This window comes from Coregonus clupeaformis, chromosome 20 (genome assembly GCF_020615455.1).
Source record: "Coregonus clupeaformis isolate EN_2021a chromosome 20, ASM2061545v1, whole genome shotgun sequence".
Lineage (NCBI taxonomy): Eukaryota > Metazoa > Chordata > Actinopteri > Salmoniformes > Salmonidae > Coregonus > Coregonus clupeaformis.
Window position 1 is genome coordinate 55859475 of NC_059211.1, and position 26190 is coordinate 55885664.

The window sequence follows — 26190 nt, forward strand, 5'->3', positions numbered from 1 at the left end:
GGCTGTCCTGTAGCCATGTTGCAGTGTGTTAAGGCTGGGCTGTAGCCATGTTGCAGTGTGTTAAGGCTGTCCTGTAGCCATGTTGCAGTGTGTTAAGGCTGGGCTGTCCTGTAGCCATGGTGCAGTGTGTTAAGGCTGTCCTGTAGACATGTTGCAGTGTGTTAAGGCTGGGCTGTCCTGTAGCCATGGTGCAGTGTGTTAAGGCTGGGCTGTCCTGTAGCCATGTTGCAGTGTGTTAAGGCTGGGCTGTCCTGTAGCCATGTTGCAGTGTGTTAAGGCTGGGCTGTAGCCATGTTGCAGTGTGTTAAGGCTGGGCTGTAGCCATGTTGCAGTGTGTTAAGGCTGGGCTGTAGCCATGTTGCAGTGTGTTAAGGCTGGGCTGTCCCGTAGCCATGGTGCAGTGTGTTAAGGCTGGGCTGTAGCCATGTTGCAGTGTGTTAAGGCTGGGCTGTAGCCATGTTGTAGTGTGTTAAGGCTGGGCTGTAGCCATGTTGCAGTGTGTTAAGGCTGGGCTGTAGCCATGTTGCAGTGTGTTAAGGCTGGGCTGTAGCCATGTTGCAGTGTGTTAAGGCTGGGCTGTAGCCATGTTGTAGTGTGTTAAGGCTGGTGTGTAGACATGTTGCAGTGTGTTAAGGCTGTCCTGTAGCCATGTTGCAGTGTGTTAAGGCTGGTGTGTAGACATGTTGCAGTGTGTTAAGGCTGGGCTGTCCTGTAGCCATGGTGCAGTGTGTTAAGGCTGGGCTGTAGCCATGTTGCAGTGTGTTAAGGCTGGTGTGTAGACATGTTGCAGTGTGTTAAGGCTGTCCTGTAGCCATGTTGCAGTGTGTTAAGGCTGGTGTGTAGACATGTTGTAGTGTGTTAAGGCTGGGCTGTCCTGTAGCCATGTTGTAGTGTGTTAAGGCTGTCCTGTAGCCATGTTGCAGTGTGTTAAGGCTGGGCTGTCCTGTAGCCATGTTGCAGTGTGTTAAGGCTGGGCTGTCCTGTAGCCATGTTGCAGTGTGTTAAGGCTGGGCTGTCCTGTAGCCATGTTGCAGTGTGTTAAGGCTGGGCTGTCCTGTAGCCATGTTGCAGTGTGTTAAGGCTGGGCTGTCCTGTAGCCATGGTGTAGTGTGTTAAGGCTGTCCTGTAGCCATGTTGCAGTGTGTTAAGGCTGTCCTGTAGCCATGGTGCAGTGTGTTAAGGCTGGGCTGTAGCCATGTTGCAGTGTGTTAAGGCTGTCCTGTAGCCATGTTGCAGTGTGTTAAGGCTGGGCTGTAGCCATGTTGCAGTGTGTTAAGGCTGGGCTGTAGCCATGTTGCAGTGTGTTAAGGGCTGTCCTGTAGCCATGTTGCAGTGTGTTAAGGCTGGGCTGTAGCCATGTTGCAGTGTGTTAAGGCTGTCCTGTAGCCATGTTGCAGTGTGTTAAGGCTGTCCTGTAGCCATGGTGCAGTGTGTTAAGGCTGGGCTGTAGCCATGTTGCAGTGTGTTAAGGCTGTCCTGTAGCCATGTTGCAGTGTGTTAAGGCTGTCCTGTAGCCATGTTGCAGTGTGTTAAGGCTGGGCTGTCCTGTAGCCATGGTGCAGTGTGTTAAGGCTGGGCTGTAGCCATGTTGCAGTGTGTTAAGGCTGGGCTGTAGCCATGTTGCAGTGTGTTAAGGCTGGGCTGTAGCCATGTTGTAGTGTGTTAAGGCTGGGCTGTCCTGTAGACATGTTGCAGTGTGTTAAGGCTGGTGTGTAGACATGTTGCAGTGTGTTAAGGCTGGGCTGTCCTGTAGCCATGTTGCAGTGTGTTAAGGCTGGGCTGTAGCCATGGTGCAGTGTGTTAAGGCTGGGCTGTCCTGTAGCCATGTTGCAGTGTGTTAAGGCTGGGCTGTCCTGTAGACATGTTGCAGTGTGTTAAGGCTGGGCTGTCCTGTAGCCATGTTGCAGTGTGTTAAGGCTGGTGTGTAGACATGTTGCAGTGTGTTAAGGCTGTGCTGTAGCCATGTTGCAGTGTGTTAAGGCTGTCCTGTAGCCATGGTGCAGTGTGTTAAAGGAAAACTCCACCAAAAACTATCCTTTGGTATTTGTTTCACTACTCCATTGTTGACATATTCCCAAAATGTTTTGCTTGTCAGCAATCAAGTTCTCAAGATATGTAACTTCCAAAATACAGAAATCATCCCTGTATGATGCGTTTTGCATCATATGATATAGGCCACATAAGTTACAATCAGTGTTTCAATCAATTGAGTTTACAGGGGACATTCTCACCATACCTTTTCACCAATGTTCAACACAGTCTTGTATGCTTTGTATTCTAGTGACTGCCCCCCTACCCTGCCTCTCTACATTATCTGAGGTCTGTCAATGTCTGTGATTCATCATATTTCAGTGGGAGTATCTGATGCTTGGAGAGAGTCCATGGAAATGAAACTTAAAGGGTTATTTGCATACACTCTGTTCAGGCACACAGTCTTAACTAGATGGAGTTCGCATACACATAACATGATTCTGCCACAACAATACTTGAAAGTACAAAAAATACAACAACATTGCATTAACTCCACATTACTGACCTTTATGACAAAGTGAAAAGAAGACTGTATTTTTTTTTTTATCACTTCAAATCATCCATTCTGTTTGCAACAAGGCCTTTAACTAATACTGCAAGACAACACGGCAAAGAAAATAACTTTCTTGACTAAATTAAAAGCTATAGGTTTCGGTCAAATCCAATGCAACACAACGCAGAGTGAAACCCTCTGGGGCGCCATACTTGTGAACTTTTGCTTAGACCATTGTTAAAAAACCATTGGTCTAAAATGGCTGGCTGCTAGCTTTTCTCAAAGGCCAACCTGGCCAAATCAGCCACGATGCTGAGGATGGCCAGCTGAGCACATCGTTATATCCCCGGTAACTTTTTCACTAATGCATCCTTACCAGAAGTCCACCGGCACATTCTGATACTCAAATTTAACTGCATCACATGATGAAAACACGGTGATAGGATGCCTAGTTCCTCAGCCCGGTCTCATAGACTACACGTACATTTACACGTACATTTACGTCATTTAGCAGACGCTCTTTTCCAGAGCGCCTTACAAATTGGTGCATTCAACTTATGATAGCCAGTAGGACCTCCACTTTTTTTTATTTATTTTTTTATGTGGGGTGGGGGGTAGAAGGATTACTTTTATACTATTCCAGGTATTCCTTAAAGAGGTAGGGTTTCAAGTGTCTCCGGAAGGTGGTCAGTGACTCCGCTGTCCTGGCGTCATGGGGGAGCTCGTTCCACCATTGGGGTGCCAGAGCAGCGAATAGCTTTGACTGGGCTGAGCGGGAACTGTGCTTCCGTAGAGGTAGGGGGGGGCTAGCAGGCCAGAGGTGGATGAACATAGTGCCCTCGTAACGTGCTAAAAGAAAACCCGGGACACTCAAATTAGTATGATATGTTAAGTTTTGGTAAGGTTACATAAGACAGATGGTTACTTAAGGCAAAAACAAAAGTAGGGTGGGGTGGGCTTATAATGCAAACGTCTAGCAACCCAAAGGTTCCAAGTTCGAATCTCATCACGGACAACTTTAGCATTTTAGCTAATTAGCAACTTTTCAACTACTTACTACTTTTTTTCTAGCTACTTTGCAACTACTTAGCATGTTAGCTAACCCTTCCCCTAACCCTAATCTTAACCATTTAACAAGTCCTAAACTTAACCCTAACCCCTAGCCCAGCTAACATTAGCCAGCTAGCTAACGTAAGCCACCTAGCTAGTATTCATTTGTTTGGCAAAATTCGTAACATATAATACGAATTGTAATCCATAACATATCATACGAAATGGGTGATGGACATCCACAAATTAATACATACCATAATACATACACTACGTGGCCAAAAGTATGTGGACACCTGCTCGTCGAACATCTCATTCCAAAATCATGGGCATTATTATGGAGTTGGTTCTCCTTTGCTGCTATAACAGCCTCCACTCTTCTGGGAAGGCTTTCCACTAGATGTTCGAACATTGCTGCGGGGACTTGCTTCCATTCAGCCACAAGAGCATTAGTGAGGTCGGGCACTGATGTTGGGCGATTATGCCTGGCTCGCAGTCGGCGTTCCAATTCATCCCAAAGTTGTTAGATGGGGTTACGGTCAGGGCTCTGTGCAGGCCAGTCAAGTTCTTCCACACCGATCTCGACAAACCATTTCTGTACGGACCTTGCTTTGTCCACGGGGGCATTGTCATGCTGAAACAAGATAGGGCCTTCCCCAAACTGTTGACAAAAAGTTGGAAGCACAGAATCGTCTTGAATGCCATTATATGCTGTAGCGTTAAGATTTCCCTTCACTGGAACTAAGGGGCCTAACTCGAACCATGAAAAACAGCCCTAGACCATTATTCCTCCTCCACCAAACTTTACGGTTGGCACTATGCATTGGGGCAGGTAGCGTTCTCCTGGCATCTGCCAAACCCAGATTCGTCCGTCGGACTGCCAGATGGTGAAGCGTGATTAATCACTCCAGAAAATGCGTTTCCACTGCTCCAGAGTCCAATGGCGGCAAGCTTTACACCACTCCAGCCGACGCTTGGCATTGCGCATGGTGATCTTAGACTTGTGTGCGGCTGCTCGGCCATGGGAACCCATTTCATGAAGCTCCCGACGAACAGTTCTTGTGCTGACGTTACTTCCAGAGGCAGTTTGGAACTCGGTAGTGAGTGTTGCAACCGAGGACAATCGGTTTTTGCGTCCTACGCACTTCAGCACTCAGCGGTCCCGTTCTGTGAGCTTGTGTGGCCTACCACTTCGCGGCTGAGCCGTTGTTGCTCCTAGACGTTTCCACTTCACAATAGCACCACTTACAGTTGACCGGGGCAGCTCTAGCAGGGCAGAAATTTGACGAACTAACTTGTTGGAAAGGTGGCATCCTATGATGGTGCCATATTGAAAGTCAGTGAGCTCTTCAGTAAGGCCATTCTACTGCCAATGTTTGTCTATGGAGATTGCATGGCTGTGTGCTCGATTTTATACACCTGTCAGCAATGGGTGTGGCTGAAATAGCCGAATCCACTAATTAGAAGGGGTGTCCACATACTTTTGCATCACAGGAGGCTGCTGAGGGGAGGACGGCTCATAATAATGGCTGGAATGGAGTGAATGGAATGCCATTCCATTTATTCTGTTCCAGCCATTTCTATGAGCCTGTCCTCCCCAATTAAGGTGCCACCAGCCTCCTGTGATTTGTATATTGTACCATACGAAACGTAACATCTCATACTAATGGACTGTGTCGGATTTACGTACAGGATAATACAAAATGCTCTGAGACCAGGTTGAGTTCCTGACACTTTTCACCACTTGCCACATAAGTTCGAACCCCCCGTGGGGCGTCATAGTTTTTCCTTTGACATGTGGACTTACATTCATTGTGGTATTGTGTTAAGAAGGAAAGTGCAGTCATCACCTTAAAAATTAAGATTAAGGGCTTGATTCATTCAGATCCGCTTTAGCCAACATCCGCACAGCGGTTGTTCTGACGGTGTCGGAGGTGGAACTGCCTTAGAGCTGTCCAATCCACAAGTGGCTCCTGGCATTATACCTAAAGCGGACATTGCCATTGGCTGCACGGAGTCGCATTAACAGAAATCCCATGCAGCCTTTTTTACATGTTTGAACACTGGAATGTGATGTAATCTACACCTCCATATAGAAACTTAATTTACATTAGGATGATAGAAATCCTCTTCATTTTCTTTAATGATTTTTCAATTTGAGCGTCATTATTTCTATACATTATTTCTATACACTATTTCTACATATCTACACTTTTTCATTCTGAACTTCTAATGCAAGTGGGGCGGGTGTGGCTTCGTGACAATGATCGCAAGAGCAGCTGCTCGCCGATTTCAAGCCTCCAACGTAGTTACACCTCCATCGCAGTTACTCCTCCGACACGCCAAAACATCCGCTATGCGGGTGTCTGCTTTCGCCGGGTTAACGCCTAATCTGATTGAATCTAGGCCTTAGAATGAATTTCGTAAGGAGCTAGGCGTACGACTTCCTTCAGCCTTCTCCACAACCTGATGGGATAGACTTTATCAGCAGAGACCTGCCTGTGCTGCCAGGACTGGTGTGGGTGTCTAGGATGCAGCTTATTGCAATGTGATGATGTTATTGCTTCTTCCTCTTCTTCTCCTTCTTCTTCTTCTTCTTCTTCCTCTTCTTCTCCTTCTTCTTCTTCTTCCTCTTCTTCTTCTTCTTCTTCTTCTGCTCCTCCTCCTCCTCCTCCTCCTCCTCCTCAGTGGACCTGACGAGCTAGGGTAGGCCTACAGTGTATTCAGACCCCTTGACTTTTTCCACATTTTGTTACGTTACAGCCTTATTCTGAAATTCATTAAATTGTTTTTTTCCTCACAATACCCCATAATGACAAAGCAAAAACAAGTTTTTATACATTTATGCAAAAAACGGAAATATCAAATTTACATAAGTATTCAGACCCTTTACTCAGTACTTTGTTGAAGCACCTTTGGCAGCGATTACAGCCTCGAGTCTTCTTGGGTATGACGCTACAAGCTTGGCACACCTGTATTTGGGGAGATTTTCCCATTCTTCTCTGCAGATCCTCTCAAGCTCTGTCAGTTTGGATGGGAAGCGTTGATGCACAGCTATTTTCAGGTCTCTCCAGAGATCTTCAATCGGTATGAATTCCGGGCTCAAGTCCGGGCTCTGGCTGGGCCACTCAAGGACATTCAGAGACTTGTACCGAAGCCACTCCTGCGTTGTATTGGTTGTGTGCTTAGGGTCGTTGTCCTGTTGGAAGGTGAACCTTCGCCCCAGTCTGAAGTCCTGAGCACTCTGGAGCAGGTTTTCATCAAGGATCTCTCTGTACTTTGCTCCGTTCATCTTTGCCTCGATCCTGAATTCTTGCTCACCTCCCTGACCAAGGCCCTTTCCCCCCGATTGCTCAGTTTGGCCAGGCGACCAGCTCTAGGAAGAGTCTTGGTGGTTCCAAACTTCTTTGATTTAAGAATGACAGAGGCCACTGTGTTCTTGGGGACCTTCAATGCTGCAGACATTTTTTGGTACCATTCCCCAGATCTGTGCCTCGACACAATCCTGTCTCTGAGCACTACGGACAATTCCTTCGACCTCATGGCTTGGTTTTTGCTCTGACAACTGTGGGACCTTATATAGACAGGTGTGTGCCTTTCCAAACTGTGTAGCTCAGTTGGTAGAGCATGGCGCTTGCAACGCCAGGGTTGTGGGTTCGATTCCCACGGGGGGCCAGTATGAAAATGTATGCACTCACTAACTGTAAATGACTAAAATGTAAAAAAATTCAATAAAAGTGCAATCAATTGAATTTACCACAGGTGGACTCCAATCAAGTTGTAAAAACATCCCAATGATGATCAATGGAAACAGGATGCACCTGAGCTCAATTTCGATTCTCATAGCAAAGGGTCTGAATACTTATGTAAATAAGGTATTTCTGTTTTTTGTTTGTAATACATTTGCTAAAACATTCTAAACCTGTTTTCGCTTTGTCATTATGGGGTATTGTGTGCAGATTGCTGAGGATTTTTTTTTTTAATGCATTTTAGAATAAGGCTGTAGCGTAACAAAATGTGGAAAAAGTCAAGGGATCTGAATACTTTCCGAAGGCACTGATGATGAATATAGAATGCTGGGATAACCCAGAGGTATTGTACAGTCATGTATCCAGAGATAGCACCACTGTCAGGTGGTAGTATACAGTGAATAGAGCTCCAGAGATAGCACCACTGTCAGGTGGTAGTATACAGTGAATAGAGCTCCAGAGATAGCACCACTGTCAGGTGGTAGTATACAGTGAATAGAGCTCCAGAGATAGCACCACTGTCAGGTGGTAGTATACAGTGAATAGAGCTCCAGAGATAGCACCACTGTCAGGTGGTAGTATACAGTGAATAGAGCTCCAGAGATAGCACCACTGTCAGGTGGTAGTATACAGTGAATAGAGCTCCAGAGATAGCACCACTGTCAGGTGGTAGTATACAGTGAATAGAGCTCCAGAGATAGCACCACTGTCAGGTGGTAGTATACAGTAAATAGAGCTCCAGAGATAGCACCACTGTCAGGTGGTAGTATACAGTGAATAGAGCTCCAGAGATAGCACCACTGTCAGGTGGTAGTATACAGTGAATAGAGCTCCAGAGATAGCACCACTGTCAGGTGGTAGTATACAGTGAATAGAGCTCCAGAGATAGCACCACTGTCAGGTGGTAGTATACAGTGAATAGAGCTCCAGAGATAGCACCACTGTCAGGTGGTAGTATACAGTGAATAGAGCTCCAGAGATAGCACCACTGTCAGGTGGTAGTATACAGTGAATAGAGCTCCAGAGATAGCACCACTGTCAGGTGGTAGTATACAGTAAATAGAGCTCCAGAGCCAGATTAATATCTAGTACAGAATATCCCCCATGCGTTTCTTAAAGCTGACAGTTTGCTTCTTCTCACCTTTTAATGATACTGTTTGATTTAAGTCATGCTTTTTCCCAGTAACATATATCTTTTTTTTTTTTAGATCTGAGAAGGTAATTTAGTTACAATAGCTACAGTTGAAGTCGGAAGTTTACATACACCTTAGCCAAATACATTTAAACTCCGTTTTCACAATTCCTGACATTTAATCCTAGTAAAAATTCCCTGTCTTAGGTCAGTTAGGATCACCACTTTATTTATTTTAAGAATGTGACATGTCAGAATAATAGTAGAGCGAATGATTTATTTCAGCTTTTATTTCTTTCATCACATTCCCAGTGGGTCAGAAGTTTACATACACTCAATTAGTATTTGGTAGCATTGCCTTTAAATTGTTTAACTTGGGTCAAACGTTTCGGGTAGCCTTCCACAAGCTTCCCACAATAAGTTGGGTGAATTTTGGCCCATTCCTCTTGACAGAGCTGGTGTAACTGGAGTCAGGTTTGTAGGCCTCCTTGCTCGCACACGCTTTTTTCAGTTCTGCCCACAAATGTTCTATAGGATTGAGGTCAGGGCTTTGTGATGGCCACTCCAATACCTTGACTTTGTTGTCCTTAAGCAATTTTGCCACAACTTTGGAAGTATGCTTGGGGTCATTGTCCATTTGGAAGACCCATTTGCGACCAAGCTTTAACTTCCTGACTGATGTCTTGAGATGTTGCTTCAATATATCCACATAATTTTCCTTCCTCATTATGCCATCTATTTTGTGAAGTGCACCAGTCCCTCTTGCAGCAAAGCACCCCCACAGCATGATGCTGCCACCCCCGTGCTGCACGGTTGGGATGGTGTTCTTCGGCTTGCAAGCATCCCCCTTTTTCCTCCAAACATAACGATGGTCATTATGGCCAAACAGTTCTATTTTTGTTTCATCAGACCAGAGGACATTTCTCCAAAAAGTACGATCTTTGTCCCCACGTGCAGTTGCAAACCGTAGTCTGTCTTTTTTATAGCGGTTTTGGAGCAGTGGCTTCTTCCTTGCTGAGCGGCCTTTCAGGTTATGTTGATATAGGACTCGTTTTACTGTGGATATAGATACTTTTGTACCTGTTTCCTCCAGCATCTTCACAAGGTCCTTTGCTGTTGTTCTGGGATTGATTTTTGCACCAAAGTACGTTCATCTCTAGGAGACAGAACGCGTCTCCTTCCTGAGCGGTATGACGGCTGCGTGGTCCCATGGTGTTTATACTTGCGTACTATTGTTTGAACAGATGAACATGGTACCTTCAGGCGTTTTGAAATTGCTCTCAAGGATGAACCAGACTTGTGGAGGTCTACAATGTTTTTTCTGAGGTCTTCGCTGATTTCTTTTGATTCTTCCATGATGTCAAGCAAAGAGGCACTGAGTTTGAAGGTAGGCCTTGAAATACATCTACAGGTACACCTCCAATTGACTCAAATGATATCAATTAGCCTATCAGAAGCTTCTAAAGCCATGACATCATTTTCTGGAATTTTCCAAGCTGTTTAAAGGCACAGTCAACTTAGTGTATGTAAACTTCTGACCCACTGGAATTGTGATACAGTGAATTATAAGTGAAATAATCTGTCTGTAAACAATTGTTGGAAAAATTACTTGTGTCATGCACAAAGTAGATGTCCTCACCGACTTGACAAAACTATAGTTTGTTAACAAGAAATGTGTGGAGTGGTCGAAAAACGAGTTTTAATGACTCCAACCTAAGTGTATGTAAAAATTCCGACTTCAACTGTAGCTTGTTATGATGAATGTGTTTCACAACAAATTATATTTCAGAATTCATTTAGATACTGTAGGTCATTATGAATCTGTTCTGTCAAGAATAGCACTCCTAAACCCTCAGAGGACATGCATGTCAACAGAAAGTGGTAGTAAACGTTCAATCAAGTTGAGCCCTGCTTAGGGAATAGGGTGCCATTTGGGACTCAACCCTGGCTGTTGTTATTCTCTCTGTGCTGTTGTGATTCTCTCTGTGCTGTTGTTATTCTCTCTGTGCTGTTGTGATTCTCTCTGTGCTGTTGTGATTCTCTCTGTGCTGTTGTGATTCTCTCTGTGCTGTTGTGATTCTCTCTGTGCTGTTGTGATTCTCTGTGCTGTTGTTATTCTCTCTGTGCTGTTGTGATTCTCTCTGTGCTGTTGTGATTCTCTCTGTGCTGTTGTGATTCTCTCTGTGCTGTTGTGATTCTCTCTGTGCTGTTGTGATTCTCTCTGTGCTGTTGTTATTCTCTCTGTGCTGTTGTGATTCTCTCTGTGCTGTTGTGATTCTCTCTGTGCTGTGCTGAGGAGAACCAAGACGCCAGACTGGTTACAGCACCTTGCCAGCCTGCCTGCCTGTCCCCGAAAACCACAGGCTGGTCTGTGCTTGTAACACAGTCGGTTTAGCTACCAGGCTGGTCTGTGCTTGTAACACAGTTGGTTTAGCTACCAGGCTGGTCTGTGCTTGTAACAAAGTTGGTTTAGCTACCAGGCTGGTCTGTGATTGTAACACAGTTGGTTTAGCTACCAGGCTGGTCTGTGATTGTAACACAGTTGGTTTAGCTACAGTGGGTGTTGTAACACAGTCGGTTTAGCTACCAGGCTGGTCTGTGCTTGTAACACAGTCGGTTTAGCTACCAGGCTGGTCTGTGATTGTAACACAGTTGGTTTAGCTACCAGGCTGGTCTGTGCTTGTAACAAAGTTGGTTTAGCTACCAGGCTGGTCTGTGATTGTAACACAGTTGGTTTAGCTACCAGGCTGGTCTGTGATTGTAACACAGTTGGTTTAGCTACCAGCCTGGTCTGTGCTTGTAACACAGTCGGTTTAGCTACCAGGCTGGTCTGTGATTGTAACACAGTTGGTTTAGCTACCAGGCTGGTCTGTGATTGTAACACAGTCGGTTTAGCTACCAGGCTGGTCTTTTATTGTAACACAGTCGGTTTATCTACCAGGCTGGTCTGTGATTGTAACTGGTCTGTGATTGTAACACAGTCGGTTTAGCTACCAGGCTGGTCTGTGATTGTAACACAGTCGGTTTAGCTACCAGGCTGGTCTGTGATTGTAACACAGTCGGTTTAGCTACCAGGCTGGTCTGTGATTGTAACACAGTTGGTTTAGCTCCCAGGCTGGTCTGTGATTGTAACACAGTTGGTTTAGCTACCAGGCTGGTCTGTGATTGTAACACAGTCGGTTTAGCTACCAGGCTGGTCTGTGATTGTAACACAGTTGGTTTAGCTACCAGGCTGGTCTGTGATTGTAACACAGTTGGTTTAGCTACCAGGCTGGTCTGTGATTGTAACACAGTCGGTTTAGCTACCAGGCTGGTCTGTGCTTGTAACACAGTTGGTTTAGCTACCAGGCTGGTCTGTGATTGTAACACAGTTGGTTTAGCTACCAGGCTGGTCTGTGATTGTAACACAGTTGGTTTAGCTACCAGGCTGGTCTGTGATTGTAACACAGTTGGTTTAGCTACCAGGCTGGTCTGTGATTGTAACACAGTTGGTTTAGCTACCAGGCTGGTCTGTGATTGTAACACAGTCGGTTTAGCTACCAGGCTGGTCTGTGATTGTAACACAGTCGGTTTAGCTACCAGGCTGGTCTGTGATTGTAACTGGTCTGTGATTGTAACACAGTCGGTTTAGCTACCAGGCTGGTCTGTGATTGTAACACAGTTGGTTTAGCTACCAGGCTGGTCTGTGATTGTAACACAGTTGGTTTAGCTACCAGGCTGGTCTGTGATTGTAACACAGTTGGTTTAGCTACCAGGCTGGTCTGTGCTTGTAACACAGTCGGTTTAGCTACCAGGCTGGTCTGTGATTGTAACACAGTCGGTTTAGCTACCAGGCTGGTCTGTGATTGTAACACAGTCGGTTTAGCTACCAGGCTGGTCTGTGATTGTAACACAGTCGGTTTAGCTACCAGGCTGGTCTGTGATTGTAACACAGTTGGTTTAGCTACCAGGCTGGTCTGTGATTGTAACACAGTCGGTTTAGCTACCAGGCTGGTCTGTGATTGTAACACAGTTGGTTTAGCTACTAGGCTGGTCTGTGTAGTCAGCAGGATGTTATTGTCCTTGTCCATGTACACCTGACCATATACTATGAACCCTTGCGGGATTGCTGATGCTAATACCTTCAACCAACCAATAAACCAAGCTAGCCACCTAAAGCCTATGAAGAAGAGATCATCCTCAAACGTGAGGGATTGCTGATGCTCATCTACTTTACTTAATAGGTTTTCTTTGACAGGGCCATTGCAAATTAATCAACATTTGTACATGAATATGCCAGATTTAGTCGCTACATTCTGTCACCTGACACTGCCCCTTTCTCCCATCCCCAGGAGCTCAGACTAATTCATTAGAGAGTTATAGTAATAGGCAGTAATTCATTAGTTTCTCAGGCCACAACCAAATTAATCAGCTTCACCATCAGTTAATGTTAGGAGAGTGGGAGAGTGCTGGCAGACAGTGCTGCCCAGTGAGTGAATGAATAATGTGGCTGATTGTTGGTAGCTGTAGTCTGTAGACTACAGTACTTCCCAGTTGGGCACAGACTGGTTGAATCAACGTTGCTTCCACATCATTTCAACAAAAAAAAAGCAATGTGATGACATTGAATAAATGTGGAAAACTGATTTGATTAACAAAACGTCATCAACGTAAAGGAAGTTTGAATTTTTTTCATGCAACTCTTAACCCAAATCCAATGACATGGTGAACATTTTTGGGGATTTCACATTGAATTCATGTTATTTGACAACTCAATCAAATGCCTGTTCCCAGTGGGACCCTACCAAGTCTGTTGTACTGTAGAATACCTCCATAACCAGTCGGTCCCTACCAAGTCTGTTGTACTGTAGAATACCTCCTTACCCAGTCGGTCCCTACCAAGTCTGTTGTACTGTAGAATACCTCCTTACCCAGTCGGTCCATACCAAGTCTGTTGTACTGTAGAATACCTCCTTACCCAGTCGGTCCCTACCAAGTCTGTTGTACTGTAGGAATACCTCCTTACCCAGTCGGTCCCTACCAAGTCTGTTGTACTGTGAGAATACCTCCTTAACCAGTCGGTCCCTACCAAGTCTGTTGTACTGTAGAATACCTCCTTACCCAGTCGGTCCCTACCAAGTCTGTTGTACTGTAGAATACCTCCTTACCCAGTCGGTCCCTACCAAGTCTGTTGTACTGTAGAATACCTCCTTACCCAGTCGGTCCCTACCAAGTCTGTTGTACTGTAGAATACCTCCTTAACCAGTCGGTCCCAATCTTTCACCTTTATGTTGTTAAATGTCATAATGATGTATGATAACTGAACCTAATAATTCTCCCTCCCAGGCAGATCACCATAGAGGAAGGAGAACAGCGGGCCAAGGAGCTCAGTGTCATGTTTATTGAGACCAGCGCCAAGACAGGCTACAACGTCAAACAGGTGTGTGATGTAACGTCCCCTCTATATTCCTCAAACTCAACTCTGGATCTCGAAGCCAGTTCCACTGTTTTTTTTTTTCATTATTTCTCTCTAATCAGGGACTGATTCAGACCTGCGACACCAGGTGGTGCAATGAATGATCAGGTAGAACAGACACGCAGCAGCAGTCCAGACTTCCAGGGGAAGATTTGAATACCCCTGACCTATTATGTGATTCCACTGGCTGAGGGGGGTTTGAACCCTCACTGAGTCAGGGGGTTTGAACCCTCACTGAGTCAGGGGGTTTGAACCCTCACTGGGTCAGGGGGTTTGAACCCTCACTGGGTCAGTGGGTTTGAACCCTCACTGGGTCAGGGGGTTTGAACCCTCACTGGGTCAATGGGTTTGAACCCTCACTGGGTCAGTGGGTTTGAACCCTCACTGGGTCAGGGGGTTTGAACCCTCACTGAGTCAATGGGTTTGAACCCTCACTGGGTCAGTGGGTTTGAACCCTCACTGAGTCAGGGGGTTTGAACCCTCACTGGGTCAGGGGGTTTGAACCCTCACTGGGTCAGGGGGTTTGAACCCTCACTGAGTCAGTGGGTTTGAACCCTCACTGGGTCAGGGGGTTTGAACCCTCACTGAGTCAGGGGGTTTGAACCCTCACTGAGTCAGGGGGTTTGAACCCTCACTGGGTCAGGGGGTTTGAACCCTCACTGGGTCAGGGGGTTTGAACCCTCACTGAGTCAGTGGGTTTGAACCCTCACTGAGTGTTGGCAACACTATAGTTCTAGGTTGGATTCATGCATGAACCAAATATACAGTATACTGATTATATAGTATCTGTCACTGTCAGTGTTGACAGGAAACAGTCCAGTTACGCATGAATTAGTAATTTCTCACATTTTGCTCTGACTCATTAGTCCCTTATTTATAATGAAAACACTGTGACTAGTGTAAAGTATTGGTAAGAGAATGGAGAATAGGGCTTGGTTGGACTCAGAAGGCTTTTATCACAGGAGGTGAGCTAAAGAGAGAACTGTTGGATGGCTGTCTGATGAGTGGGAGGGTCGCAGTTAGACTCACCAGCATCCCTTGGCTTGATACAGAGAGTACGCCTACAGATACAATATAATACTAGTTAATTATCTGTTCCCAGCTGTCTTCACAGTACAGGAGAGAGACCAGTAGAGAATAAAGGACTGAGAGAACAGTAGAGAGAACAGTAGACAGAGTAAAGCACTGAGAGAACAGTAGAGAGAACAGTAGAGAGAACAGTAGACAGAGTAAAGCATTGAGAGAACAGTAGAGAGAACAGTAGACAGAGTAAAGCATTGAGAGAACAGTAGAGAGAACAGTAGACAGAGTAAAGCACTGAGAGAACAGTAGAGAGAACAGCAGACAGAGTAAAGGACTGAGAGAACAGTAGAGAGAACAGTAGAGAGAACAGTAGACAGAGTAAAGGACTGAGAGAACAGTAGACAGAGTAAAGCATTGAGAGAACAGTAGAGAGAACAGTAGACAGAGTAAAGGACTGAGAGAACAGTAGAGAGAACAGTAGAGAGAACAGTAGACAGAGTAAAGGACTGAGAGAACAGTAGAGAGAACAGTAGAGAGAACAGTAGAGAGAGTAAAGGACTTAGAGAACAGTAGAGAGAACAGTAGAGAGAACAGTAGACAGAGTAAAGCACTGAGAGAACAGTAGAGAGAACAGTAGACAGAGTAAAGCATTGAGAGAACAGTAGACAGAGTAAAGGACTTAGAGAACAGTAGAGAGAACAGTAGAGAGAACAGTAGACAGAGTAAAGGACTGAGAGAACAGTAGAGAGAACAGTAGACAGAGTAAAGGACTGAGAGAACAGTAGAGAGAACAGCAGAGAGAGTAAAGGACTGAGAGAACAGTAGAGAGAACAGTAGACAGAGTAAAGCACTGAGAGAACAGTAGAGAGAACAGTAGACAGAGTAAAGGACTGAGAGAACAGTAGACAGAGTAAAGCATTGAGAGAACAGTAGAGAGAACAGTAGAGAGAACAGTAGACAGAGTAAAGGACTGAGAGAACAGTAGAGAGAACAGTAGACAGAGTAAAGCACTGAGAGAACAGTAGAGAGAACAGTAGAGAGAACAGTAGACAGAGTAAAGGACTGAGAGAACAGTAGACAGAGTAAAGCATTGAGAGAACAGTAGACAGAGTAAAGGACTGAGAGAACAGTAGAGAGAACAGTAGAGAGAACAGTAGACAGAGTAAAGGACTGAGAGAACAGTAGACAGAGTAAAGCATTGAGAGAACAGTAGAGAGAACAGTAGACAGAGTAAAGGACTGAGAGAACAGTAGAGAGAACAGTAGAGAGAACAGTAGACAGAGTAAAGGACTGAGAGAACAGTAGAGAGAACAGTAGAGAGAACAGTAGAGAGAGTAAAGGACTTAGAGAACAGTAGAGAGAACAGTAGAGAGAACAGTAGACAGAGTAAAGCACTGAGAGAACAGTAGAGAGAACAGTAGACAGAGTAAAGCATTGAGAGAACAGTAGACAGAGTAAAGGACTTAGAGAACAGTAGAGAGAACAGTAGAGAGAACAGTAGACAGAGTAAAGGACTGAGAGAACAGTAGAGAGAACAGTAGACAGAGTAAAGGACTGAGAGAACAGTAGAGAGAACAGCAGAGAGAGTAAAGGACTGAGAGAACAGTAGAGAGAACAGTAGACAGAGTAAAGCACTGAGAGAACAGTAGAGAGAACAGTAGACAGAGTAAAGGACTGAGAGAACAGTAGAGAGAACAGTAGACAGAGTAAAGCACTGAGAGAACAGTAGAGAGAACAGTAGACAGAGTAAAGCACTGAGAGAACAGTAGAGAGAACAGTAGACAGAGTAAAGCACTGAGAGAACAGTAGAGAGAACAGTAGACAGAGTAAAGGACTGAGAGAACAGTAGAGAGAACAGTAGACAGAGTAAAGCACTGAGAGAACAGTAGAGAGAACAGTAGACAGAGTAAAGCACTGAGAGAACAGTAGAGAGAACAGTAGACAGAGTAAAGCACTGAGAGAACAGTAGAGAGAGTAAAGCACTGAGAGAACAGTAGAGAGAACAGTAGAGAGAACAGTAGACAGAGTAAAGGACTGAGAGAACAGTAGAGAGAACAGTAGACAGAGTAAAGCACTGAGAGAACAGTAGAGAGAACAGTAGAGAGAACAGTAGACAGAGTAAAGGACTGAGAGAACAGTAGAGAGAACAGTAGAGAGAACAGTAGACAGAGTAAAGGACTGAGAGAACAGTAGAGAGAACAGTAGACAGAGTAAAGGACTGAGAGAACAGTAGAGAGAACAGCAGAGAGAGTAAAGGACTGAGAGAACAGTAGAGAGAACAGCAGACAGAGTAAAGGACTGAGAGAACAGTAGAGAGAACAGTAGACAGAGTAAAGGACTGAGAGAACAGTAGAGAGAACAGTAGACAGAGTAAAGCACTGAGAGAACAGTAGACAGAGTAAAGCACTGAGAGAACAGTAGAGAGAACAGTAGAGAGAGTAAAGGACTGAGAGAACAGTAGAGAGAACAGTAGACAGAGTAAAGGACTGAGAGAACAGTAGAGAGAACAGCAGAGAGAGTAAAGGACTGAGAGAACAGTAGACAGAGTAAAGCACTGAGAGAACAGTAGAGAGAACAGTAGAGAGAACAGTAGACAGAGTAAAGGACTGAGAGAACAGTAGACAGAGTAAAGGACTGAGAGAACAGTAGAGAGAACAGTAGACAGAGTAAAGGACTGAGAGAACAGTAGAGAGAACAGCAGAGAGAGTAAAGGACTGAGAGAACAGTAGAGAGAACAGCAGACAGAGTAAAGGACTGAGAGAACAGTAGAGAGAACAGTAGAGAGACCAGTAGAGAGAGTAAAGGACTGAGAGAACAGTAGAGAGAACAGCAGACAGAGTAAAGCACTGAGAGAACAGTAGAGAGAACAGTAGACAGAGTAAAGCACTGAGAGAACAGTAGAGAGAACAGTAGACAGAGTAAAGCACTGAGAGAACAGTAGAGAGAACAGTAGACAGAGTAAAGGACTGAGAGAACAGTAGAGAGAACAGTAGACAGAGTAAAGCACTGAGAGAACAGTAGAGAGAACAGTAGACAGAGTAAAGCACTGAGAGAACAGTAGAGAGAACAGTAGACAGAGTAAAGCACTGAGAGAACAGTAGAGAGAGTAAAGCACTGAGAGAACAGTAGAGAGAACAGTAGAGAGAACAGTAGACAGAGTAAAGGACTGAGAGAACAGTAGAGAGAACAGTAGACAGAGTAAAGGACTGAGAGAACAGTAGAGAGAACAGTAGAGAGAACAGTAGACAGAGTAAAGGACTGAGAGAACAGTAGAGAGAACAGCAGAGAGAGTAAAGGACTGAGAGAACAGTAGAGAGAACAGCAGACAGAGTAAAGGACTGAGAGAACAGTAGAGAGAACAGTAGACAGAGTAAAGGACTGAGAGAACAGTAGAGAGAACAGTAGACAGAGTAAAGCACTGAGAGAACAGTAGAGAGAGTAAAGGACTGAGAGAACAGTAGAGAGAACAGTAGACAGAGTAAAGCACTGAGAGAACAGTAGACAGAGTAAAGCACTGAGAGAACAGTAGAGAGAGTAAAGGACTGAGAGAACAGTAGAGAGAACAGTAGACAGAGTAAAGCACTGAGAGAACAGTAGAGAGAACAGTAGACAGAGTAAAGCACTGAGAGAACAGTAGAGAGAACAGTAGAGAGAACAGTAGACAGAGTAAAGGACTGAGAGAACAGTAGACAGAGTAAAGGACTGAGAGAACAGTAGAGAGAACAGTAGACAGAGTAAAGGACTGAGAGAACAGTAGAGAGAACAGCAGAGAGAGTAAAGGACTGAGAGAACAGTAGAGAGAACAGCAGACAGAGTAAAGGACTGAAAGAACAGTAGAGAGAACAGTAGACAGAGTAAAGGACTGAGAGAACAGTAGAGAGAACAGTAGACAGAGTAAAGCACTGAGAGAACAGTAGAGAGAACAGTAGACAGAGTAAAGCACTGAGGGAACAGTAGAGAGAACAGTAGAGAGAACAGTAGACAGAGTAAAGCACTGACGAGAACAGTAGAGAGAACAGTAGAGAGAACAGTAGAGAGAGTAAAGGTTTGAGAGAACAGTAGAGAGAACAGTAGAGAGAACAGTCGACAGAGTAAAGGACTGAGAGAACAGTAGAGAGAACAGTAGACAGAGTAAAGGACTGAGAGAACAGTAGAGAGAACAGTAGACAGAGTAAAGGACTGAGAGAACAGTAGACAGAGTAAAGGACTGAGAGAACAGTAGAGAGAACAGCAGAGAAAGTAAAGGACTGAGAGAACAGTAGAGAGAGTAAAGGACTGAGAGAACAGTAGAGAGAGTAAAGGACTGAGAGAACAGTAGAGAGAGTAAAGGACTGAGAGAACAGTAGAGAGAACAGCAGAGAAAGTAAAGGACTGAGAGAACAGTAGAGAGAGTAAAGGTTTGAGAGAACAGTTAAGAGAGTAAATGACTGAGAGAACAGTAGAGAGAACAGTAGACAGAGTAAAGGACTGAGAGAACAGTAGACAGAGTAAAGGACTGAGAGAACAGTAGAGAGAACAGTAGACAGAGTAAAGGACTGAGAGAACAGTAGAGAGAACAGTAGACAGAGTAAAGGTGTCACAAACGAGACTCTCGCTGTTCCTCCTGCTCACCACCAGAGGGAACCCTCTCCTGAGTATTAAACCCCTGAACTTCATTTCCCACATACCTGGCTCTGATTACCGTTGCACCTGACTCCCATCAGTAGACTATTTAGGTGCTCTCTAACTCTCTCTCTTTGCGAAGTCTTGTTAGCCCTGGTGATCATTTCTGAGCGTTTTTCGCCTGTGTCTGTCTACCCGTGGATTTACTCTGGACTGTTTTTCCCTCCTTGATTCTTTGCTGTCTGCCTTGGACTATATTCTTTACTGGACTGATTGTTGTAAGCTTGCTGCCTGCCCTGACCTTATGCCTGTACCTGGATTACGAGTTGCCTTATCCCTACTGTTGTGTCTGCTGGCTATTGACCCTGTTTGTACGACCAAGATTGTCAAGATTGTAATAAAACTGCAAATGGATCCTCACTCTCCTGGAGCGTCATTACAGAAGACTTCGCCAACACACGATCCAGCAGCTCTGGTTCAGATGTCCACGGAGATCTCCACTCAAGCTAACCAACTCGCCATTCATCAACAGCAGCTAACCCATTTAACTACAGTAACAGAGGAACTCGTCAGGACGCTACAGAGGTTGCCGGTGTCGCTAATCGAACCCAGCCCCTCCTCAACCGAACGCGAGTGTGGGCGCTTCTCCACCACCGTCACTCACAGTTAACCCACGTCTGGCTCTCCCTGATAAATTGACGGCAACCCAACTAAAAGTAAGGGATTTCTACTGCAATGTTCATTATTCATTGATCAACAACCAGCGATGTATGTCACCGATGCCAGCAAGATTTCCTTGGTATGCTCACTCCTCACTGACAAGGCGTTAGAGTGGGTGACGGCGGTTTGGAGAGAGGATGGCACTGCTTTCCCATCGTTTGGTACCTTTCTTCAACGCTTCCGGGAAATATTTGAACACCCGGAGGGAGGTATGAGAGCTGATGACCGACTACTGGCGTTGAGCCAGGGCAGGAATACCGCAGCAGAATATGCTTTGACATTTCGCACTCTAGCAGCTCAAACCGACTGGGTGGAGAGCACACTTAAACTGCTCTTTCGCAAGGGACTCAGCTTGGAGTTGCAATCCGAACTGGCCTGCCGAGATGAAGGGAGATCGCTGAATCAATTCATCGAACTAACCATTCAGATTGACAATCTGATTCGTTCACGTCGTCCACTCAGAACGGTACCCACCAGCACACAATACCCGGTCACTCTGTCTCAAACTGAACCCATGCAGCTCGGATATACTCACCTGACTCCGGAAGAACGAGAACGCCGCATACGTCAACATCTCTGCCTCTATTGTGGTCAACCGGGCCATCTGAGGGCGTTTTGCCCCACAAGACCACCTCCTCGTAATCCCTCTTCGGTGAGTCCTTGTGTTCAAGCACATCACTCCAGTTCTTGCATCAAAGTACCTATAGTATTATCTCTAGAGGGCAATCATATATCCACATCAGCTCTATTAGACTCAGGAGCAGCCGGGAACTTTATGTCTCACGAGTTTGCCCAACAACAACAACTCCCATTAATCTCCTGTAACTCTCAATTGGCAGTGGAGGCGCTAGATGGACGGCCTCTCGGCGATGGGAGGGTCCTGCACACCACCGTGGACCTTCAACTACAGACCCGGGTACCCTTCACACTGAGGTAATTCGTTTCTACGTCATCTCATCACCTCATAACCCGGTTATTCTTGGACTCCCTGGCTACGTCAACATAATCCCCTCATCTCATGGAGGGAGGGTCGTATCATCGAATGGGATCCGTCATGTCACTCCAACTGCTTAACTGGCAGCCCTTCACTCTCCATTCAGACCGTCACGCTAAAGGACGAGCCGGTCCTTTTTCCCACTCTTCCCATTGAATACTCTGACCTCATCGAAGCTTTTAGCAAGACCAAGGCGATGGAACTTCCTCCCCACCGATCAAGCGACTGTTCCATCGAACTATTACCAGGCACAACACCACCTAAGGGCCGAATCTTCCCTCTATCACAACCCGAATCAGAAGCCATGAACAACTACAGCACAGGAGGCTTTCGCAGAACTCAAGTCACGTTTCACATCTGCCCCCATCCTCCACCACCCTAATCCTGAAATCCCGTTTACAGTTGAGGTGGACGCTTCTAATACGGGCATTGGAGCCATCCTCTCACAGCGGCACGGATCCCCACTCAAGCTCTATCCGTGCGCCTATTACTCCCGCAAACTTAGTCCAGCCGAACAGAACTACGACGTCGGTAACCGAGAACTGTTGGCCATGAAAGCAGCTATGGAGGAGTGGCGTCATTGGCTGGAGGGAGCTAAACACCCGTTTGTGATTCTAACTGACCACAAGAATCTGGAATACTTGCGATCTGCCAAGAGACTGAATCCCAGACAAGCGAGGTGGGCTCTCTTCTTTACACGATTTGACTTCACCGTTACCTATCGTCCCGGTTCAAAGAACACCAAAGCAGACGCATTGTCACGCCAACACGACGGTGTAGTTCCCACTGAATCCAAGGAAACCCTGCTTCCTGAGTCATTAATCGTGGCCCCTATTCAGTGGGACATCATGACAGAGCTCACCCAGGCCAATTCACAAAAGACCCCTCCTCCCGAATGCCCCCCTAACAAAACTTTTGTACCTCAAGATCTCTGTCAGAAAGTGCTACAGCAAGTTCACTCCGTACTCAGCTCCGGTCATCCTGGAATCGCTGCCACTGTTCACCTGCTTCAGAACAGGTTTTGGTGGCCAACCTTGCGGGCAGACACAATAAAATTCATTAACGAATGCACCACCTGTAACACAAGCAAACATCTCAGACAACTACCATCGGGCCTACTGCAACCACTGCCAGTTCCCCACCGACCATGGTCCCATCTTGCCATAGACTTTATTACCGATCTTCCCAAGTCCAATGGGAACACCACAATACTCACTGTCATAGATCGCTTCTCCAAGGCCTGCCGGTTGATTCCACTTCCCAAATTGCCTACTGCATTGGAAACAGCCGAACTCATGTGCAACCTTGTGTTTCGCTTCTATGGCCTGCCTGAGGACATCGTGTCGGATCGGGGGCCCCAATTCACATCCAGAGTATGGTCAGCATTCTTCCAACAACTCAACATCAACATTAGCCTCACGTCAGGATATCACCCACAATCTAATGGTCAGACAGAACGCCTCAATCAGGAAGTCACCCGGTTTCTCAGAGCCTACTGTCATCAGAACCAAGCAGACTGGAGTCGATTCCTCATGTGGGCGGAGTATGCACAGAACTCACTCCAGAAACCCTCCACCGGTCTAACTCCATTCCAATGTGTAATGGGCTTCCAACCTCCCCTATTTCCATGGTCAGGGGAACCCACCGAGGTACCCTCTGTCAACGACTGGCTCCAGAGAAGCGAGGACATCTGGAGTCAGGCTCACACCCACCTGCTACGTGCTGTCAGGAGACAGAAGTTGCAGGCCAATCGTCACCGTCGCCCCAATCCCGAATATACTCCAGGTCAATGGGTCTGGCTATCCACTCGAGACCTACGCCTCAGACTTCCTTGCAAGAAACTCAGTCCCAGGTATGTAGGTCCCTTCCAAATTGTTAAACAGATTACACCAGTTTCCTTCCGTTTGGCATTACCCTCTAATTATCGTATCTCTCCCACTTTTCATGTATCACTTCTCAAACCCGCTGGTGGTCCGAGAGCGGAGGAGGAGGAGCAGACCAGTGATCAGGGCCCCCACCCATCTTGGTGGACGGCGAGGAGGCATATCAGGTTCGAGATCTACTCGATTCCAGACGCGGGGCAGGCTCCTCCAATATCTGGTGGATTGGGAGGTACGGACCGGGAAGAGCGATCCTGGGTTAATACAGAGGACATACTCGACCCCGCACTCATGACTGAGTTCCATAGGACGCACCCGGAGAAACCGGCCCCCGACCTCGAGGAAGACCCCGGCGTCGTTTCGCCTTTTCGCGTCAGGAGCCGCTCGCAGGGGGGCTCTGTCACAAACGAGACTCTCGCTGTTCCTCCTGCTCACCACCAGAGGGAACCCTCTCCTGAGTATTAAACCCCTGAACTTCATTTCCCACATACCTGGCTCTGATTACCGTTGCACCTGACTCCCATCAGTAGACTATTTAGGTGCTCTCTAACTCTCTCTCTTTGCGAAGTCTTGTTAGCCCTGGTGATCATTTCTGAGCGTTTTCGCCTGTGTCTGTCTACCCGTGGATTTACTCTGGACTGTTTTTCCCTCCTTGATTCTTTGCTGTCTGCCTTGGACTATATTCTTTACTGGACTGATTGTTGTAAGCTTGCTGCCTGCCCTGACCTTATGCCTGTACCTGGATTACGAGTTGCCTTATCCCTACTGTTGTGTCTGCTGGCTATTGACCCTGTTTGTACGACCAAGATTGTCAAGATTGTAATAAAACTGCAAATGGATCCTCACTCTCCTGGAGCGTCATTACAAAAGGACTGAGAGAACAGTAGAGAGAACAGTAGACAGAGTAAAGGACTGAGAGAACAGTAGAGAGAGTAAAGGACTGAGAGAACAGTAGAGAGAACAGCAGAGAAAGTAAAGGACTGAGAGAACAGTAGAGAGAGTAAAGGTTTGAGAGAACAGTTAAGAGAGTAAAGGACTGAGAGAACAGTAGACAGAGTAAAGGACTGAGAGAACAGTAGAGAGAACAGTAGACAGAGTAAAGGACTGAGAGAACAGTAGAGAGAACAGTAGACAGAGTAAAGGACTGAGAGAACAGTAGAGAGAACAGTAGACAGAGTAAAGGACTGAGAGAACAGTAGACAGAGTAAAGGACTGAGAGAACAGTAGAGAGAACAGCAGAGAAAGTAAAGGACTGAGAGAACAGTAGAGAGAGTAAAGGACTGAGAGAACAGTAGAGAGAACAGTAGACAGAGTAAAGGACTGAGAGAACAGTAGAGAGAACAGCAGAGAAAGTAAAGGACTGAGAGAACAGTAGAGAGAGTAAAGGACTGAGAGAACAGTCGAGAGAGTAAAGGACTGAGAGAACAGTAGACAGAGTAAAGGACTGAGAGAACAGTAGAGAGAACAGCAGAGAGAGTAAAGGACTGAGAGAACAGTCGAGAGAGTAAAGGACTGCGAGAACAGTAGAGAGAATAGTAGAGAGAGTAAAGGACTGAGAGAACAGTAGAGAGAGTAAAGGACTGAGAGAACAGTAGAGAGAACAGCAGAGAGAGTAAAGGACTGGCCATCTCTCCTTGTTATACTGTAGTAGTATCCCATATAGGACTGGACATCTCTCCATGTTATACTGTAGTAGTATCCCATATAGGACTGGCCATCTCTCCTTGTTATACTGTAGTAGTATCCCATATAGGACTGGCCATCTCTCCATGTTATACTGTAGTAGTATCCCATATAGGACTGGCCATCTCTCCTTGTTATACTGTAGTAGTATCCCATATAGGACTGGCCATCTCTCCTTATTATAGTGTAGTAGTATCCCATATAGGACTGGCCATCTCTCCTTGTTATACAGTAGTAGTATCCCATATAGGACTGGCCATCTCTCCTTGTTATACAGTAGTAGTATCCCATATAGGACTGGCCATCTCTCCTTGTTATACTGTAGTAGTATCCCATATAGGACTGGCCATCTCTCCATGTTATACTGTAGTAGTATCCCATATAGGACTGGCCATCTCTCCTTGTTATACTGTAGTAGTATCCCATATAGGACTGGCCATCCCTCCTTGTTATACTGTAGTAGTATCCCATATAGGACTGGCCATCTCTCCTTGTTATACTGTAGTAGTATCCCATATAGGACTGGCCATCTCTCCTTGTTATACTGTAGTAGTGTCCCATATAGGACTGGCCATCTCTCCTTGTTATAGTGTAGTAGTATACCATATAGGACTGGCCATCTCTCCTTGTTATACTGTAGTAGTATCCCATATAGGACTGGCCATCCCTCCTTGTTATACTGTAGTAGTATCCCATATAGGACTGGCCATCTCTCCATGTTATAGTGTAGTAGTATCCCATATAGGACTGGCCATCTCTCCTTGTTATACTGTAGTAGTATCCCATATAGGACTGGCCATCTCTCCTTGTTATACTATAGTAGTATCCCATATAGGACTGGCCATCTCTCCTTGTTATACTGTAGTAGTTTCCCATATAGGACTGGCCATCTCTCCTTGTTATACTGTAGTAGTATCCCATATAGGACTGGCCATCTCTCCTTGTTATACTGTAGTAGTATCCCATATAGGACTGGCCATCTCTCCTTGTTATACTGTAGTAGTATCCCATATAGGACTGGCCATCTCTCCTTGTTATACTGTAGTAGTATCCCATATAGGACTGGCCATCTCTCCTTGTTATACTGTAGTAGTATCCCATATAGGACTGGCCATCTCTCCTTGTTATACTTTAGTAGTATCCCATATAGGACTGGCCATCTCTCCTTGTTATACTGTAGTAGTATCCCATATAGGACTGGCCATCTCTCCTTGTTATACTGTAGTAGTATCCCATATAGGACTGGCCATCTCTCCTTGTTATACTGTAGTAGTATCCCATATAGGACTGGCCATCTCTCCTTGTTATACAGTAGTAGTATCCCATATAGGACTGGCCATCTCTCCTTGTTGTACTGTAGTAGTATCCCATATAGGAC

The 26190-nt window shown here is 45.7% G+C and overlaps 1 protein-coding gene across 2 annotated transcripts in view; it reads left to right on the plus strand.

Annotated features, from left to right (window-relative positions):
- The window catches only part of LOC121534166 (ras-related protein Rab-6B), a 143329-nt gene that overhangs the window by 80865 nt on the left and 36274 nt on the right, over positions 1-26190 (plus strand). For both annotated transcript variants that reach the window (XM_041840694.2, XM_041840695.2), the window contains exon 6: positions 13781-13874. In XM_041840694.2, coding sequence (XP_041696628.1) covers positions 13781-13874 — 94 coding nt within the window. The remainder of the gene's footprint in view (positions 1-13780; positions 13875-26190) is intronic.